The sequence below is a fragment of the Canis lupus genome, chromosome 2, assembly GCF_011100685.1.
Source record: "Canis lupus familiaris isolate Mischka breed German Shepherd chromosome 2, alternate assembly UU_Cfam_GSD_1.0, whole genome shotgun sequence".
Taxonomy (NCBI): Eukaryota; Metazoa; Chordata; class Mammalia; order Carnivora; family Canidae; genus Canis; species Canis lupus.
The window spans coordinates 35645828-35664643 of record NC_049223.1 but is presented as its reverse complement, the minus strand read 5'-3'; the positions used below and the strand labels follow the sequence as shown (position 1 = coordinate 35664643).

General features: G+C 38.5%; 1 protein-coding gene across 3 annotated transcripts in view; it reads left to right on the top strand.

Annotated features, from left to right (window-relative positions):
• The window catches only part of DIAPH1 (diaphanous related formin 1), a 97613-nt gene that overhangs the window by 64257 nt on the left and 14540 nt on the right, over positions 1–18816 (top strand). For all 3 annotated transcript variants that reach the window (XM_038530398.1, XM_038530400.1, XM_038530399.1), the window contains one exon: positions 15610–15708. In XM_038530398.1, the coding sequence (XP_038386326.1) occupies positions 15610–15708 (99 nt within the window). The remainder of the gene's footprint in view (positions 1–15609; positions 15709–18816) is intronic.

Here is an 18816-nt window from a genome sequence, read left to right as displayed (position 1 = left end):
CCTTCTGTTGGACAGCAGGGGGTGCCCTTTCCCTTCACTTTATTGCCTGGCACTCCCTACTGCATTCAGCCATTTTAGACAGATTGTTTTTGCTCCCAGCTAACTCCATTTTGTGTTTGTGACGCAGGAAAAAAAAGAATTGGGCAAGGGAGGAGCCCGATTGGGGGAAGAGTGAGACAAGCAGAGATGCATCCAACAGACTCCTCTACTCAGTACTTGCTCACCAGGGACTTACCTTGCTGTAGGCTCTCTGCATCCTGAGCCACAGATGTAGCAAGTCCCCACCCTCTGAGCAAAAAAATGTAATGGTGTCTGGCTCCTGGACACCTAACAGTGACAGGGTGCTAGCTTTTTTTTTTTTTTTTTAAGATTTTATTTATTTATTCATGAGAGACAGAGAGAGAAAGAGGCAGAGACATAGGCAGAGGGAGAAACAGGCTCCATGCAGGGAGTCCGACGTGCGATTCAATCTCAGGACTCCAGGATCATGCCCTGGGCCGAAGGCAGGCGCCAAACCGCTGAGCCACCCAGGGATCCCAGGGTGCTGGCTTTTTTTTTTTTTTTTTTTTTTTTTGGTGCTGGCTTTTGAGACAGAAGGCATCTCATCCCTTCTCCCTCTCCAAGAGTCTAAATCTGAGTTCAGGTGGTTTTTTTCTTACAGAGATGGTGAGGGTGGTTTTCTCAATTATAGGATCAGTTAAGAAAAGGTACCCTTTCACTCAGTTGTCTGAGAAGAATCAGACACCCTAATGATCTCAGGGAAGCAATCTGGCTTAAAAAAGAAAAAACCCAAAACATTTATTTTGGGAAAGGTAAAAAAAACACACATTCATATGTAATACATAAATATATATATGTGTGTGAAGAGAAGAATATGAATATGTATATCACATTTGGGATTTTTTTTAAAAAGATTTTATTAATTTGAGAGACAATGCACATGCACAAGAAGGGGGAACAGCAGAGGGAGATGGAGAAGCAGACTCCCCACTTAGTGGGAGTTCTTTAATATCATCAGATATACACTCACTGTTTCTCAAATTATCTTAAAGAGTTTTATTTTGTTTTTTGTAGTTTGTTAATCCATGTCTCTGTAGGTTCCCTCTCCAGCTTGCACTGTCACACTCTTAATTTTTTATCTTGCAATTTGTTATAGGCCTAATAAACAATTGTTTATAGGCCTCCTTTCTTAGGAAAGAGGGAGGATCCCTCAGGTTGGGACTAGGAAAGTGTAGAGCCAGACTGCTCTTCATAGAGCAGTTTCCCATTTTCAGTACATCCCCCAGAAGTGATGGGAGAAGAAGTAAAGGGGAAATGCCCTGTAGCCTTCAGAGAAAGGGCTGGAATGTCTTACTCAGGGAATGACTTCTCCTAACATGATAGCTTATTACCAAAAGTCTTTAGAAAAGTTTACAGATTGCTCTGAACATAGTGGACCATGCTCTTTCCTAGGAATTAAAGGAGCACTTTTAAGCTTTGGAGTACTAGATTTATCTGCTGTATAATAGCTGATGTCCTTAGGGTGATTTCAGATCCTCAGCTTTATCTCCCAATCACTCTCCTTTTTGTTCAGTAGCAACCTTCCTCCCTGCCCAGACCTAATGAGTTAGCATTACTTCATAGACTGTCTTACAGAAAAAAAAAATCCTATGGTGTGTTGGGGACAGGCACATGTGAAAATTCTTCCATGGCTTCAGCAAGCACTGTTACCTCCCTGCTCTGCCCCATGACCTTTTAAAGATTGTCTTTGAGTCTGATTTAGATGATGAGGTGAAGGCTTTTGTTTGATGGTATTTCTCTCCCTTCTGAAATATGAAATAGGTCAGTGACTGGCATAAAGCAACTGCAGAAGTCAGTCTGTTCCTTTGCTTGGAGGAAGAGCATAGGTTACAGAAGGGAAGTTGCAGTCTCAGACTTCTTGGCAAAGCTGGCAGGGCACTCGGCAAGTTGGGTCCTTAGAGACTACGTTGGCTGCCTGCCTGGTTTGGAAGCTGTAGTTCCCATTTGCACAACTGCTTAGAATCTGCTAAAGAGGTCAGGGTTGCAGCAGCTAGAGTCATGGACACTGGCACTGACATACTGTCTTACCTAAGAGTCAGCTGATAAGAGTTTCTTTTCTGCTCTTGTCAGCAAAGAGGCAGTCATTGGCTGGTAAGAGTATCCTCCTTCCCTCTCTGCTAAGGTGCTAAATGTACTCCCTTGTTTTTGTCGTGTATGAATTTCATACAATTCTACAAACTGAAATTACTCAGCTCTTGAGATAATTTTTAGTGTGAGACATGGTATGAAGCCTTAGCTGTGGGCTTCCCATCCTTGCTGTGGCAAAAATGAGAGCTGGAATCCAAGTATTGGTAAGTTTATATGTTGAGTGCTGTAATATTTGTGTACTAAATCAATACACCATTCCAGCAACAGAGTGGGAAGACTGCTAATGGGAGTATCCTATCAATTCTACATATTGATTTTTTTATCTTCATTTAAAATTTTTTTAAAGTAATCTGTGTCCAACATGAAGCTTGAACTCATGACCCCAAGATCAAGAGTCCTGTGCTCTACGAACCAAGCCAGCTAGTCACCCCTTGACTTTTTTTTTTTAATTTACTTTTTATTGGTGTTCAATTTGCCAATATATAGAATCCCATCAAGTGCCTCCCCTCAGTGCCCGTCACCCAGTCACCCCTACCCCCCACCCACCTCCCTTTCTACCACCCCTTGTTCGTTTCCTAGAGTTAGGAGTCTCTCATGTTCTATCTCCCTCTCTGATATTTCCCACTCATTTTTTTCTCCTTTCCCCTTTATTTCCTTTCACTATTTTTTATATTCCCCAAATGAATGAGACCATATCATGTTTGTCCTCTGATTGACTTATTTCACTCAGCGTAATACCCATCCAGGTTGAAGCAGATGGTGGGTATTTGTCGTTTCTAATGGCTGAGTAATATTCCATTGTATACATAAACCACATCTTCTTTGTCCATTCATCTTTCGATGGACACCGAGGCTCCTTCCGCAGTTTGGCTATTGTGGACATTGCTGCTATAAACATTGGGGTGCAGGCGTCCCGGCATTTCACTGCATCTGGATCTTTGAGGTAAATCCCCAGCAGTGCAATTGCTGGGTCGTAGGGCAGGTCTATTTTTAACTCTTTGAGAAACCTCCACACAGTTTTCCAGAGTGGTTACACCAGTTCACGCTCCCACCAACAGTGCAAGAGGGTTCCCCTTTCTCCACATCCTCTCCAACATTTGTGGTTTCCTGCCTTGTTAATTTTCCCCATTCTCACTGGTGTGAGGTGGGATCTCATTGTGGTTTTGATTTGTATTTCCCTGATGGCAAGTGATGCAGAGCATTTTCTCATGTGAGTGTTGGCCATGTCTATGTCTTCCTCTGTGAGATTTCTGTTCATGTCTTTTGCCCATTTCATGATTGGATTGTTTCTTTGCTGCGGAGTTTAATAAGTTCTTTATAGATCTTGGAAACTAGCCCTTTATCTGATACGTCATTTGCAAATATCTTCTCCCATTCTGTGGTTGTCTTTTAGTTTTGTTGACTGTATCCTTTGCTGTGCAAAAGCTTCTTATCTTGATGAGGTCCCAATAGTTCATTTTTGCTTTTGTTTCTTTTGCCTTCGTGGATGTATCTTGCAAGAAGTTACTGTGGCCGAGTTCAGAAAGGGTGTTGCCTGTGTTCTCCTCTAGGATTTTGATGGAATCTTGTCTCACATTTAGGTCTTTCATCCATTTTGAGTTTATCTTTGTGTCTGGTGCAAGAGAGTGGTCTAGTTTCATTCTTCTGCATGTGGATGTCCAATTTTCCCAGCACCATTTATTGAAGAGACTGTCTTTTTTCCAGTTAATAGTCTTTCCTCCTTTGTCGAGTATTAGTTGACCATAAAATTGAGGGTCCACTTCTGGATTCTCTATTCTGTTCCACTGATCTATGTGTCTGTTTTTGTGCCAGTGCCACACTGTCTTGATGACCACAGCTTTGTAGTACAACCTGAAATCTGGCGTTGTGATGCCCCCAGCTATGGTTTTCTTTTTTAAAATTCCCCTGGCTATTTGGAGTCTTTTCTGATTCCACACAAATCTTAAAATAATTTGTTCTAACTCTCTGAAGAAAGTCCATGGTATTTTGTTAGGGATTGCATTAAACGTGTAAATTGCCCTGGGTAACATTGACATTTTCACAATATTAATTCTGCCAATCCATGAGCATGGAATATTTTTCCATCTCTTTGTGTCTTCCTCAATTTCTTTCAGAAGTGTTGTATACTTTTTAGGGTATAGATCCTTTACCTCTTTGGTTAGGTTTATTCCTAGGTATCTTATGCTTTTGGGTGCAATTGTGTGAAAGGTCTTAATTCTTCCACAGTGGTTATAGATTTGCCCTTTCTTCCTTTGGTTTAATCAGTTCTTACTTTATATATTTTGAAACTAAATTATTGAATGTATTCAGATTTAGAATTGTCTTCCTTGTGGATTGACCCTTTATCGTTATGAAATATGTGTTCAACAATAATAATGCCACTATATTATTAAAGAAGAAATCTTTATTTGATATTAATATAAGTACAACAGCTTTCTTTTGTTTAGTATCTTTTTCCTTTATTTACCTTTAACATTTGTGTCTTTATTTGAAGTGTGCCCTTTGCAAGCAGCACATACTTAATGTGTATGTTTTTTAAATCCAGTCTGATGATCTTAGTCTTGCATTGCAAAGAATTTGATTCGTTTGAGTTTATATATACCATATTGCTATATGTTTTGTTTGATTTTTTTTTTTTCTAGTTTGTGTCTTTTTCTGTTTATATCTTCTTACAGGTTCGTTTGAAACTTATTTCACGTATACCCTATTCTTAGTTAAACATTCTTTTTACTATCTTTACAGGCACCTTAGAAATGACAAATGCATCCTTGATTTATTACAATCTAATATAAATTATAACTTTTACCATCTTACAAATAATGCTAGAACTTTACAGCATTTTAACTCTACTTACTACATACCTTCTTTTTGAGCATTGATGTCATGTATTTTAATTCTACATGTTTTAGGCTCCACAAACATTTCTACTATTAATTTATAATATCAATATTCACTTAAAAACCCTTTTCTAGTGTTTTTTTGTGCTTATGTGTGTTCCCATATTTCCTTTTGTGATAATTATTCATCTTCTGCCTGAATAATTACTCCCCTTAACATTTATTTTAGTTTAAGTCTACTGGTAATAAACTCTTGTTTTTGTCTGGATATATATTTATTTCACCTATGTTTTTGAAGGATATTATTTGTTTTCCCTTTTTTTGTTAAGATAACTCCACTGTCATTGTTAGTGTTGTTCATTTGAAGGTAATTATGTTCCACTGCCTACTACTTTGAGAATTTTTTTCCTCTGGTTTTTAGCAGTTTTACTGTGATGATGTGCCATGATGTAGTTCTTGTGTTATTCTTTGGTATTCTCTGAGCTGCTTGAGTCTGTGTATTGAAATCTTTCATCACTTTTGGAAAAGTCACCACTATTTTTCCTTCAAGTATTCCATCTTTTTCTTTTCTTTTCTTTTTCCTTTCTTTTCTTTTCTTTCTTTTTTGGCACTTTCTTTTACTTTCAGGTTCAGTGCCAGTGAATATCATATTTAGCCCTCCACTTATTATGTTGTATATGCGTGGCATTTATTTATTTTCATTATTTTTAATATTTTTCTCTCTGCATTTATTCACCCTGGAGTTTAGGCTTTCTAGGACTTCGCCTGTGAACCTATTATGTTCACCTTTCCTCAGGATGTAGCCTTTTGGGTTCCTAGCTACTGAGGAGAGAATCTCATATGAGACTCCCCACATTAGGAAGAAACTGAACCTTAATCCCTGTCCACCCTTGCTATACACAACCACCAAAGTGGTATTGGAACAGTGTTACAGTGCTGTGGTTACCTTGGAGCAGTTTGTCACCATCTTAGCACTTCTTCCATGCTTTTAAGGTGTTTTTTTAAACATTGTGTCAGCATTTTTAGATGTTTTTCCATGGGAGTTTTGGCATTGTTAATTGGAAGTTGAAGTTCTCTTTTCATATTTTACATGATAATTGTCACCACATTGAAAAATGAAAATGTTATGTAATGAAACCAGTCTCTTTCCTTGATACCATCTTGATTTTGTGTTATTCTTAGAAAAGTTTTTGTTTATTCAAAACTATATTGCTTTTCTATTTTTAACACTTAGTGTTTAATATGTCTGGAATTTATTTTTGTGAGCACCATAAAGTGAGGATCTAACTATTTTCCTTCAAAATGGAGACCCAGTTGTTCCAGAACAGTTGGTTAGACCAGAAGTCAGCAAACTATGACCAGCCTCTTTTTTTTTTAAAGATTTTATTCATTTATTCATGAGAGTCAGAGAGAGAGAGAGGCAGAGACACAGGCAGAGAGAAGCAGGCTCCATGCAGGAAGCCTGATGCGGGACTCGATCCCGGGACTCCAGGATCACTCCCTGGGCCAAAGGCAGGCGCTAAACCGCTGAGCCACCCAGGGATCCCTGCCCAGCCTGTTTTTGTTTGAACATGGCTATACCATTTGATTACATATTGTCTGTGTCGTCTTTCATATTACACTAGTGGAAATAGACTTATTCAACAGGATACTACTTAAGACTAAACAGCCATTAAAAAAAAAAAAAAAAGAAAAAGAAAAAAGGTTAACTAAACCAAGCACGCAGATAGAAATCCTTCGAGTTAAAAGGGAACCCAGACCAACATCTACTTATCACAAACTATTTCACTTAGAGCAAGTGTATGTGTATTGCCTCTCCTTTGAGACTAACCTCCTCAAGCTTCATTACCATGTTGGTATATTCCTTTCTCCCTTTGCATCAGCAGCCAAAGCCATCTTGTGGCTAAAATGAAGCAGAGAAAAAGAAACACAGGCTGCCTCACTTACTAGTAAACTCTAAAAGGTCTTAGACACAATTACTTTTAAATCATTAAAAAAGCATTTCTATATTGATTACCCTCAGAAAATCAGTCTGGGTGGAGAGTTTTTCTAGTTCAGTGAAATTTATCCTTTTTACAACCAAAACTTGTTTTTAAAAATTAAAACATTAGGAACTCTCAAACAACAAAAAAAAATCCACCTTGAAAGTGTACAGTTCCACAGTTTGAGTATCACACAGTTGTACAGCTACTGTCACTATCTCATTCTGGAACATTCTCATCACAAAAGAAACTCCTGAATCCATCTGCAGTCACTCCCCACCTTCTCTTCCCCCAACTTGGGAGTCATTGATCTGTTTTGTGTCTCTCTGGATTTGCCTGTTCTAGACAGTTTGTATCAGTGTAATCATACATTATATTCCCTTATATGTCTGGTTTTCTCACTAATAATGATGCTTGCAAGGTTGATCCATGTTGTAGCCTTTGTCAGCTTTTCATTCTTGCTTATGGCTGAAAAATATTCCATTGCTTTAGATATACCACATTTTGTTTTTCCATTCATCAGGTGATAGACATTGGGTTGTTTCCACCTTTTGGCTATTACAAATAATGGTGCTGTGAATATTTTCCTTTTTTTTTTTTTTCTTAACTGAACAGTTTGAGATAAAGTACTGACATACCGTGCCTCTCCCACATGTAAGACTATTCTTTTTGCTAACCGTAACCACAGTGCAGTTACCACATTTAGGAAATTTATCATCAATATAATATTATTAGCTGATATACAACCCATATTCACATTTCTTTTTTTTTTCTTTTTTTTTTTTCATATTCACATTTCACTGATTTGTGATTTTATGTATTGTGTTTTGTTTTGTTTTGAGATGTTATTTATTTACAAGAGCAAGCAAGCGAGCATGAGTGGAAGGGCAGAGGGGCAGAAGGAGATGGAGCAGCAGACTCTCCACAGAGTAGGGAAACCTATATGGGGCTCTCCCAGGACCCTGGGATCATGACCCAAGCTGAAGGCAGACACTTAACCAGCTGAGCCTTGATTTTACATATGTTAATTACTAATTTTTTTATTGAGGTGAAATTTGCATAAGATAACTATTTAAAGTAAACAGTTCAGTGGTGCTCATAAAATGAAGTAGAAAGTTTCCCTTCTGTCATTACATAAAATTGGCATTCATTTTTCTTTCGTCGTTTTATAGAATTCTCTAGTGAAACCTTCTGGACCAGGAGATTTCCTTTTCCTTTTTTTTTTTTCTTTTTTTTTTTTTAATATTTTATTTATTTATTCATGAGAGGCACACACACAGAGAGAGAGAGAGAGGCAGAGAGAGAGACAGGCAGAGAGACAGGCAGAGGGAGAAGCAGGCTCCATGCAGGGAGCCCGACATGGGACTCGATCCTGGGACTCCAGGATCACACCCTGTGCTGAAGGCAGCGCTAAACCACTGAGCCACCTGGACTGCCCTACAGGTGCCCTCTTTACTACCCATCACCTGTTTAGCCCATCTCCCACCCACCTCCCTCCACCCCAGAGTTTGTTCTCTATCATTAAGAGTCTCTAATGTTCTCTCATGGTTTGTTCCCCTCTCACCTTTTTTTTACCCCCTCCCATATGTTCATCTGTTTTGTTTCTTAAATTCCACATACGTGAAATCATGGGGTATTTCTTTCTTTGACTTATTTATTTTACTTAGCGTAATACACCCTAGCTCCATCCATATTGCAAATGGCAAGTTATCATTCTTTTTGATGGCTGAGTAATATTCGAGTGTGTGTGTGTGTGTCTGTGTGTCTCAAATATACACCACATCTACTTTATTTATCAGTCCATGGACATTTGGGCTCTTTCCATAATTTGGCTGTTGGTAATAATACTGCTATAAACATCAGGAGACATGTATCTCTTCAAATCCTTTGGGTAAAAAACTAGTAGTGCAATTGCTGGATCATAGGGTACCTCTATTTTTAATTTTTTTGAGGAACCTCCATACTATTCTCCAGAGTGGCTGTACAGTTTGCATTCCCACTAACTGTAAGAGGGTTCCCCTTTTTTCTACATCCTCACCAACACCTGTTGTTTCTTATGTTGTTAATTTTAGCCATTCTGAGAGGTGTGAAGTGTTATCTCATTGTGGTTTTGATTTGTATTTCCCTGATGATGAGTGATACTGAGCATCTTTTTATGTGCCTGTTAGCCATCAGGATGTTGTCTATGGAAAAGTATCTATTCATGTCTTTAGCCTATTTCTTTACTGGATTATTTGTTTTTTTGGGGTGTTCAGTTTAATTTCTTTATAGACTTTGGATACTAACCCTTTATCAGATATGTTGTTTGCACATATCTTCTCTCCCATTCTGTAGGCTGCCTTTTAGATTTGTTGATTGTTTCCTTATATCCAAAAACTTTATATTTTGATGAGTGCCACTAGTTCATTTTTGTTTTTGTTTCCCTTTCCTCCAACAATGTGTCTGGTAAGAAGTTGATGCAGCCAAAGTCAAAAGGTTGCTGTGTTCTCTACAGTTTTGACGATATCCTTTCTCACATTTAGGTCTTTCATCCATTTTGAATTTATTTTTGTGGATAGTGTAAGAAAGCTGTCCGGATTCATTCTTCTGCATATTGCTGTCCAGTTTTCCCAGCACCATTTGTTGAAGAGACTATCTTTTTTCCATTGGATATTCTCTCCTGCTTTGTCGAAGATGAACTGACCATATAGTTTTGGATCCATTTCTGGGTTTTCTATTCTCTTCCATTGATCTACATGTCTCTTTGTCTCATGTGTCTCTTTTTGTCTCCATGACTGCAGCTTTGCAATATAGCTTGAAATCCAGAATGTGTGATACCTCTAGTTTTCTTTTCCTTTTTCAGGATTGCTTTGGCTATTTGGGATCTTTTGTGATTCCATACAGCTTTTAGAATTATTTGTTCTAGCTTTGTGAAAAGTGCTGGTGGTATTTTGAGGGGGATTGCATTAAATGTGTACATTGCCTTAGGTAATATAGGCGTTTTCACAATGTTTGTTCTTCTAATCTATGATCATGGAATATTTTTCAATTTCTTTGTGTCCTCTTCAGTTTCTTTCACAAGTGTTCTGTGGTTTTTAGAATACAGGTCTTTTATCACTTTGGTTAGGTTTATTGCTAGATATCTGTTTTTGGAGCAGTTGCAAAAGGGATTGATTCCTTGATTTCTTTTTCTGCTACTTTATTATTGGTGTGTGGAAATGCAACAGAGTTCTGCACATTGATTTTATATGCTGTGACTGCTGAATTCTTGAATTCTAGCAACTTTCTGGTGGAGTCTATTTTATTGATTTTTTTATAAAGCACCTTTTTCAGTCATTAGATTTTCTTTCTTGTGTTCATTTTTATTGATATGTGCTCTTAAATTCTTTATTTCCTTCCATTTGCTCTGGGTTTGTTTTGGTTTTTTTTTTTCTAATTCTTTGAGGTAGAAAATTGGACTACTGACTTGAGTTTTCTTCTTTTCTAATGTAAACTTGGTGTGTCATTTTCACTGTCAGCATTGCTATAGCTGCATCCCATATGTTTCAATGTATTGTACTTTCATTTTCATTCAGTTCTGTGTATCTTAAAATTTTCTCTTGAGACTTTCTATCCGACTCACAAATTACTTAGAAGTGGTTCTTTAGTTTCCAAGTGTTTGGATATTTTCCTGTTATCTTTTGGTTATTGATTTGTAGTTTGATTCCATTATGGTTAGAGAACATACTCTGATTTCAATTCATTAAATCTATTGCAGTTTATTTTATGACCCAAGATACCATCTTTCTTGGTAAATGTCCAATGGACGCTTGAAAAAAATTTTTTTCTGCTCTTGATGGGTGAAATGTTTCATATACCTCAGTTAAACCTGTTGATGGAGTGTCACAGTCATTTGTTCTGTATCCTTGCTGATTTTCTGCCTACTAGTTCTACCCCTTACTGAGAGTAGAGAGGGTATTGATTTCTTGGAGTATTGTTGTGGTTTGCTATGTCAGTTTCTCATTTCACCTGTATCCATTTTTGTTTCTTATATTGAGGGGGGCCCTATTGTTTGGTGCATACACATTTAGAATTGTTATGTCTTCCTAGTGGATTGATCCTTTAATCATTATGTAATGTTCCTCTTTGTTTTTTTTTTTCCTTTCTCTTTGTATCTAGTTATTTTATTTGCCCTAACTTCTACTTACCTGTAATTTATAGATGATGTTTTGTTTTTAATGTTTGCATGGTGTATCTTTTTTCAGCCTCTTAATTTCAACCTACTTCTATCTTTGTATTTGAAGTAAATTTATAGACAGCATATTGTTGGGTCTTTTATTAATCTACTTGTCCATTGTTTTATGTCCATCTGAGCCTGTCAGTATCACTGTCATCAAGGAATGCCAGGAGGTACTCATTTGTTCCCCCACTACCTGTAGCACAGGAAAATATGCAGGGAGACCCCACACATAGTTTCCTGACCAGACCCAGTGCTGTAGCTGAATGAACCCTTGTGGTTCTTAATGACCATAAGATGCACTTCAGCAATGGTTATCAGGGAACTTTGAAAAAATATTTATTGCTACAGGTCCTGGAGGATGCAGAACACACTTGGACTGTACAATGAAGTATCTGGTAGAGAGACAGTGAGAGAGAGACAGAGACCGAGAAAGGTAGCCCCCAGAGTTCTGCATATATTGGGGTCAAGGGTAGGGTACCAAGGGTTTTGCTGGTTTACTCTGTTGGTAAATTTAAAACATAAAAGCAAGAATTAAATTGCAGGAAGGAAAAAGTGGGGTCATTCAAACAATTATTTAGGTTACCTGGAGCTTTCTAAAAGGGAGACTTCATGGGTAGGTGGCCTGGCTCTCAAACTAGTTGTAGAGATGGCAATATGGAAATAGATGTCCTTGAAGTGGATGCCTCAGCAAGCAAAAAGTTAAAGCTAATTGTCAGGCACCTAACCTACAGCCAATCTCTGTTGTTGTATTTATATCATTTGTATTAAAGGTGATGATGGGCAGCCTGTGTGGCTCGTGTGGTTTAGCACCACCTTCAGCCCAGGGCCTGATCCTGGAGACCCGGGATCAAGTCCCACGTCAGGCTCCCTGCATGGAGCCTGCTTCTCCCTCTGCCTGTGTCTCTGCACCCCCCCTTTCTGTCTCTCTGTCTCTCATGAATAAATAAAATCTTTTTTTTTTTTTTTTTTTTAATTAAAAAAGGTAACTACTGAATGTTAGGGCTTAAGTCTGCCATTGTGTTTTCAGTTTGCTTCCTCTATTTCTTTTTTCTTAATTTCCTATGGTTTCTTTGAATATTTTTAAAGATTCCATTTTGATTAACGTATAATACCTGATTGTATCACTTTGTATGGTTTGCTTGGGTTTTGCTCTAGGTATAATATTATGCATACATAATTTATCCTGGTGTGATGATACTGATATTTTTACCAGTTCAAGTGAAGCATAGAAACTTTATTTTCATTTAGGTCCCTTTACTCTCCCCACTTTTTAAAACAGTTGTATTTCTTCTACATAAGGTTAGTTCATTTTGGTAGAGCTGATAAGGCTGTATTGTGGTGTCTGTCTTGACTGGAGAGGAGTTCCCAAAACTGGGGCAATGATTGATTGGGTTGAGGCTGGTGGCACAGGCAGTGAAGGAATTCACTGGAGGCAGAAGAGAGGTGAGAGAAGTTTATTGAATGTACTGCTAGGGAGCAACAGGATAACAGAGGAGAGGCTATCTGCCATGAGGTAGTGGGTGCAGGCTGTTTTTCAAGAGGGAAGGTGAGGAAATATGGCCGACATAGGGAATTCTCACTTTTTTGGTAGCTGTGTCTGGTTGTGGATAGCCCATGGGTTAGTGGATATTTTAAGGTGGGTCACCTGATGGGCCTGTCTGTATTCAGTCAGGGCGTCGCTGTGGGCTCTTTCTGCCTTCCATCGTTCCAGCCTGTGGTCTAAAAGCAGCCTCTCTACAGATGATTGTCTTTTCTCTGTAGCCCTCCTGAGTTACAGGTTCTTGTAGTTCTTCATTAGTCTAGTGGTTGTTGTGAATTACTGCATGGAATTACATCTTCCACAAAGGGACCTTTTCATCCCTTTCTTTCTTGTATATGTACCTTATATTTATTTTTATCTTATTGCCAAGCACGAAAGCTGAGTCTGTTTTTTAATCATCAGTAATGATTATGTATCTTTCTATTTTGCCAGTATAAAATGAGTGCTTTACTTTTCTTCTTCCCTTTTTCTTTTCTTTTTTCTTTTTCTTTTTTAAGATTTTATTTATTTATTCATGAGAGACAGAGAGAGAGAGGCAGAGACACACAGGCAGAGGGAGAAACAGGCTCCATGCAGGAAGCCCGACCCGGGACTCAATCCCGGATCTCCAGGATCAGGCCCGGGGCTGAAGGTGGTGCTAAACCACTGAGCCATCCGGGCTGCCCTCTTCTTCCCTTTTTCTAAGTTTTTGTGATACAGTCTGGATGTTTTAACTCTCCATTTTAATCTGACCACCCATAATTTCCATTTTGTTATATGATCCGATCCGTCTTTAATACCTCTCTGACTTTTCCTCACCTCCCCCTCACTCCCTGCAGCCATAATGATCCTTTTGCTTTTCTTTGAGCTCACCAGGCATGCTCCTTTCTTGGGCCTTTGTATTCTTTGTGCCCTCTGCCCGAAATGAAATGAGTCCTCTTCTCCCTAAAGATACTCCCTTGGCTTGTGCTGTCTCTTCCTAAAAGGCCGTTTTTGTTTTTGTTTTTTTTCTAAAAGATCTTTTTTCAGAAGTCATATTCTAAGACTTTCCCTCATCCCTCTAAAGTATAATCCATCCCCTATTAAAGCCCCATTTCTTCTCTACTTGATTTTTTCACAGAACTATGACTAGCTAATACAGTAATTTAAGTATTAACTGATTGTCTCTTTCTCTTGATTAGAATATGAGTTCCATGAAGACAGGAATCTATATCTGTTTTGTTCACAGTTATTTTTTAAAAAAATATTTTATTTATTTGCTTAAGAGAGAGAGCACAAGTGAGGGGAGGAGCAGAGATGGAGGGAGAGGAACAAGCAGACTCTGCCTTGAGCTTGGATCCCAAACCCCCACCCCAGGATCCTGTGATTGACCTGAGCCAAAACCAAGAGTCAGACACTCAACTGACCAAGCCACCCAGGCACTCCTCTGCTTTGTTCACAGTGCCCAGAATAACCAGGCACATACACATAGATTCTCGATAATAGGTGCTCAGTGTTTAGATAAGTACCTAATCTTCATGTATTTAAAATTTTCCTTCTTTAGATTGGGACTGTCAGGCCAAAGGATGAGTGTTTTTAGTAGTTCTTGATACTTTTTGCCATGTAAATTTTTTGTTTGCTTTATTTCTTATTTGTACCAGGTAATACTTTTTGTATGATTTAAAATTCAAACAGTGTGAAGTTTGTGTTGAAAAGTATTCCTTCCGCTTCCATATTTAAGCACCTCATTCCTCCTCTCCTTAGAAGCAACTAGCTTTGTCCATTTTTGGACACTCCTTGGGGAGATATACCAATTGAGCCTCCTAAAAAGAGTTGATATCAGGTTATATTATAGGACAGAATATTGTACAATTCTGTCTGTCCAGAACATTCCTATTTCCCTTTCTATCTACCTCCCAATCCCCTTCAATAGCCAGTGTCAACCATTTTTTAGAGAATGTTCCTGTCATGCTAGTTGCTAAGAGAGTGAGATAATAAAATATTACTCTGTCTATGCTCTTGAAGTTCAAAATCTAGGTAGGATGGTAAAGTATACACACTTAAAAAGTAACAGAGGGTTGGGCCTCCTGGCTTGCTCAGTCAGTGGAGTGTGCAACTCTTGATCTCAGGGTTGTGAGTTCAAGCCCCATGTTGCATGTAGAGGTTCTTAAAAATAAAATCTTTTTTTTTTTTTTTTTTTAAGTAATAAGGGCACCTGAGTGACTCCATTGTTTTTGTTTTTGACTCAGTTTGTTAGGCATCTGACTCTTGGTTTCTGCTCAGGTCATGATCTCATAGGTCATGAGATTGAGTCCCACATCAGGCTCAGGGGAGTCTGTCAAGCAGATTTCCCTCTGCCCCTTACCCCACTTGCACGCACACAGGGCACACTCTCTTGCTCTCTAAAATAAACCTTTAAAACAAAGAAAAATTTCATAGAGAACTCCTGTTCATGATGGAGCTTGAAAGATAAATAGAATTTTTAATAGACACAAGAGGATAACATGGTGGAAGTCTCTAGTAACAGTTTGGCAAACTACATCCCTCAGGCTATTTCACTTGTATATTGTCTTTGCTCTCATGCTGTAGTGACAGAGTTGAGCAGTTGAAACAGATCATACGGTCTGCAAAACCTAAAATATTTACTGTCTGGTCCCTCAGAAGGCTCTGTGAGCAAATAATAGGTTGTAGGTGGGAAAATGTTATTGATAACAGGTAAAGAAAGGAGAATAAGATGTTGACTATAGTTGGGGGGGTATCAGTAATAGAAGAGTGGAGGGCTAAAGCAAAGGAATACAATTAGGGAAACCATTGTTAAGAGGAAGTGAGGAGTCATTCCAGGCTAGTACAGTAGTTCAGTAAGGCTCAAATGTGGCTTGTCCATAATCATGCTTTTCTTTCTTTTTTTTTTTTTTAATCATGCTTTTCTAATCTTTTCTTTACTAGCCAAGAAGGATCAGGAAGGTGGAGAAGAAAAAAAATCTGTGCAAAAGAAAAAAGTAAAAGAGTTAAAGGTGTTGGATTCAAAGACGGCCCAGAATCTCTGTGAGTGACTCTGTGATTCCTAACTATTTGAAATGTTGAAGGGGTTCTTCTAAAAGCTTAATTTTGGTAGATCCAGGGTCCCTTGATTTGTTGAGTTCCTGATGTATGCCAGGCAATGTATAGGGAATTTCCAGTATCTTGTTTAATTCCTCAGTAGCACTGCAAGATTATTCCTTACCTTAAAACTAGATACAGCATTTAAGACTTTTAGGAATTTTAGGTAAGGAAAGACAGGTTTGGGATTTGAACCTCGGATTTTTTTTTTTAATTTCAAAGCCCTTACTGTTTCCATTGCATCCACAGAATATTGTAGCCACTGTGCATTTCTTTCTTTCTAACTTTCTTTTAAGTACTTCCTTCAAATACAGGCACTAGTTTGCCTTCACTTAAATCTAAAACAACTTTGTGGTTTAGAATAAATAATGTAAATCCTGTACTTCTCAAACTAGGATCAGACTCTCTTCTGCAAAATTGGTATAGGTAGTACTTACTTGATCAGGATGAATGTTGATTTTGTTTGTTTGTCTGTTGATCTCCTTTATATTGAGTAATAGAGATTTAAATATTTGCTCAACAAATATTTGAGGTTCTGCCATATTGCAGTCTCTGTTAGGCACGTATGAGACAGGTTTTCCAGAGATGAGAGGGTATATATTCCATAAAAACCCATTCACAATCTTGAAATGTGGCGGTTGTACCCATTTTTCAAAATGAGATTTAAGTTTAGATTTTGTGACTTGGCCAAGGTATACATACCCATAAGTAAAATCAGGGATAGAATGATAACAGTAAGCCTTTACATTATTCTTTGTTCTATAGTCCTAGATCATTGGCAACAAATACTACTAAATATTGTCTGTGGGTAAGTCCTTTTATGGAGACCAAAGTAATGTGAGATAGTTCTCAAGATTATCTCTGGGAATAGAAAACATGAGTAACTCCTATTTTAGAAAATGATACAAGACTGGGTAGTACATAGTTCTTTCCAGCTGGGTGATAACAACATAGAAAACACAACTCACAAAGAGAATTGAGATTTGTTTAGAGAGGAGGGATGGCCTAGGAGATGTGATTTAGTGATTCAGAAATTATTATTAAGTGCCTCTTATGTGCTAGGGACACTAAGCTGAATAAGTCATAGTCCCTGTTTTCAGGAAGCATGCATCTCATGGAGACAGAAAAGTAAATAACATAACCACGCAGACTAAGTGCTGTGATGGAGGTGTGCTAGGGTGCCGATGAAAGCACCAAGAAAGGGGCATCTGAATTGAATAGGGGGAATATTGGAGGGAGAATGGCATTCCAAAAGAGGTACTGCTTAAACTGAGTTGAAAGGACGATGAGTCATGAGTGAAGTGAAGGGTGAGGGCTGTTTTCATGCAGAGGGGTCAGCATGTATGAAGGCATAGATGCACGAAGTGACACTGTGCTGATGGAAAACTGCAAGTTGTTGAGTACAGCTGAATAAAGGATGTATGTATGTGGGGGAGTGGTGACAAAAGCAGCTTTCAAGAAACCCATAGAAGCTAAATTATAGAGAATTCTGACAGGCTTAGGTTAAGAAGTATCTGTTATCCTGAAAGCTTTGGAATTTATTAAAAGGATTTTAATCTCAAAAATGAGTAATACGCCCTGTGTAACTTAGGGGAAGGCTACTTGAGCAGTGACTTTGAGGTTGGATTGCTAGGGTCCAGGAAGACTCCAGGCAGATAGATGAGTTATGTTCTTGCTTTAAACTAGGTGAGAGGTAATGAGGGCCTGAAACTAAAATGGTGAGAATGACTAGGAATGCAGAAGATACTAAGGAGATAGAAATGGAACTTAATGACTGGCTGAGGGGTGAGGGAGATGTTTTCCTTGGTTTACATCACTCTGTAGAGAGTGGTACCATTTATTAAAACAGGAAAATCCAGCCAGGAGCAAAATGCCTTTTGGGACAAGAATGGTGAGTACTAGACATGAATGAGAGGCAGCAGGGTGGTGGGTAGGAATGATTACTTATAGGATAGAATTTAAGGTACCTATGGGACTCTTCCAGAAGGATGAGTGTATTAGGCATTTGGGTGTAGGAATCAGGAGGAAGGTTTGGCTAGAGGTGGGAATTGAGGAGGTAGCATAGGAGTCATAGCTGAAGCCATGAGTTTGCTTTGAAGGCCACTAATATTTAAGGGGCAATAGAAGGAGGGCGGGCGGGTAGAGAACTCAAAGACTGGAAAAGAGCAACAAGAAGAATGGTATGGCATAGTCCTAAGAAGTGGGGGGTAGTCGGTAGTGTCAAACAAAGACGAAAGTGGTAAAATCAGGACAGGACAGGAATCCCTTGGATCTGATGTGAAGAAAGTGAGTAGCCTTAGCAAGAAAAATTTCAGTATAGCATGACTAAGAACAGAGGCTCTGGAATCCTTTAGTATTTAAATCCTGTTTCCAGCCCTTACTGGCAGTGTGCCCTTGGATTTGAGTAGCTTAACTTTAAGTATTAGTTTCCTTTTCTGTCAAATGGGGCAAATAATACAGACATACAGGATATTATGAACAGGGTTAAATGAGATCACGTATGTAGATTATGTTTAAGGTACCGTGTGTGACATTTAATAAATAATTTTGGTCTTTTCATTAACTCTGGGGACAAGAAAATAGATGAGAGCTGTGGATGTGAAGAGAATAGACTTTGTATTTTTATTTTTTATTTATTTATTTTTTAAAGATTTTATTTATTTATTCATGAGAGACAGAGAGAGAAAGGCAGAGACACAGGCAGAGGGAGAAGCAGGCTCCATGCAGGGATCCTCACGTGGGACTCGATCCCGGGTCTCCAGGATCAGGCCCTGAGCTGAAGGTGGTGCTAAACTGCTGAGCTACCCGGGCTACCCAGACTTTTGTATTTTTAGAACGTTGTAGAGTGGTGGAAAGAAGTTGGTAATTAGAGAGGATTATCAGGTCAGGGTCTTTGGTTTTTTGTTTTTAAGATAGTAGAAACTTGATTATGTGTATATGCTGAAGGCCCTGGTCCTCAGGGCCACCTGTTCTATTGAAATAGAAGAAAAAGATGAGTACATGGGTATAGTTGCTGATAAGCTTACATAAATGTTGGCACAAGTTTTCTTCTGG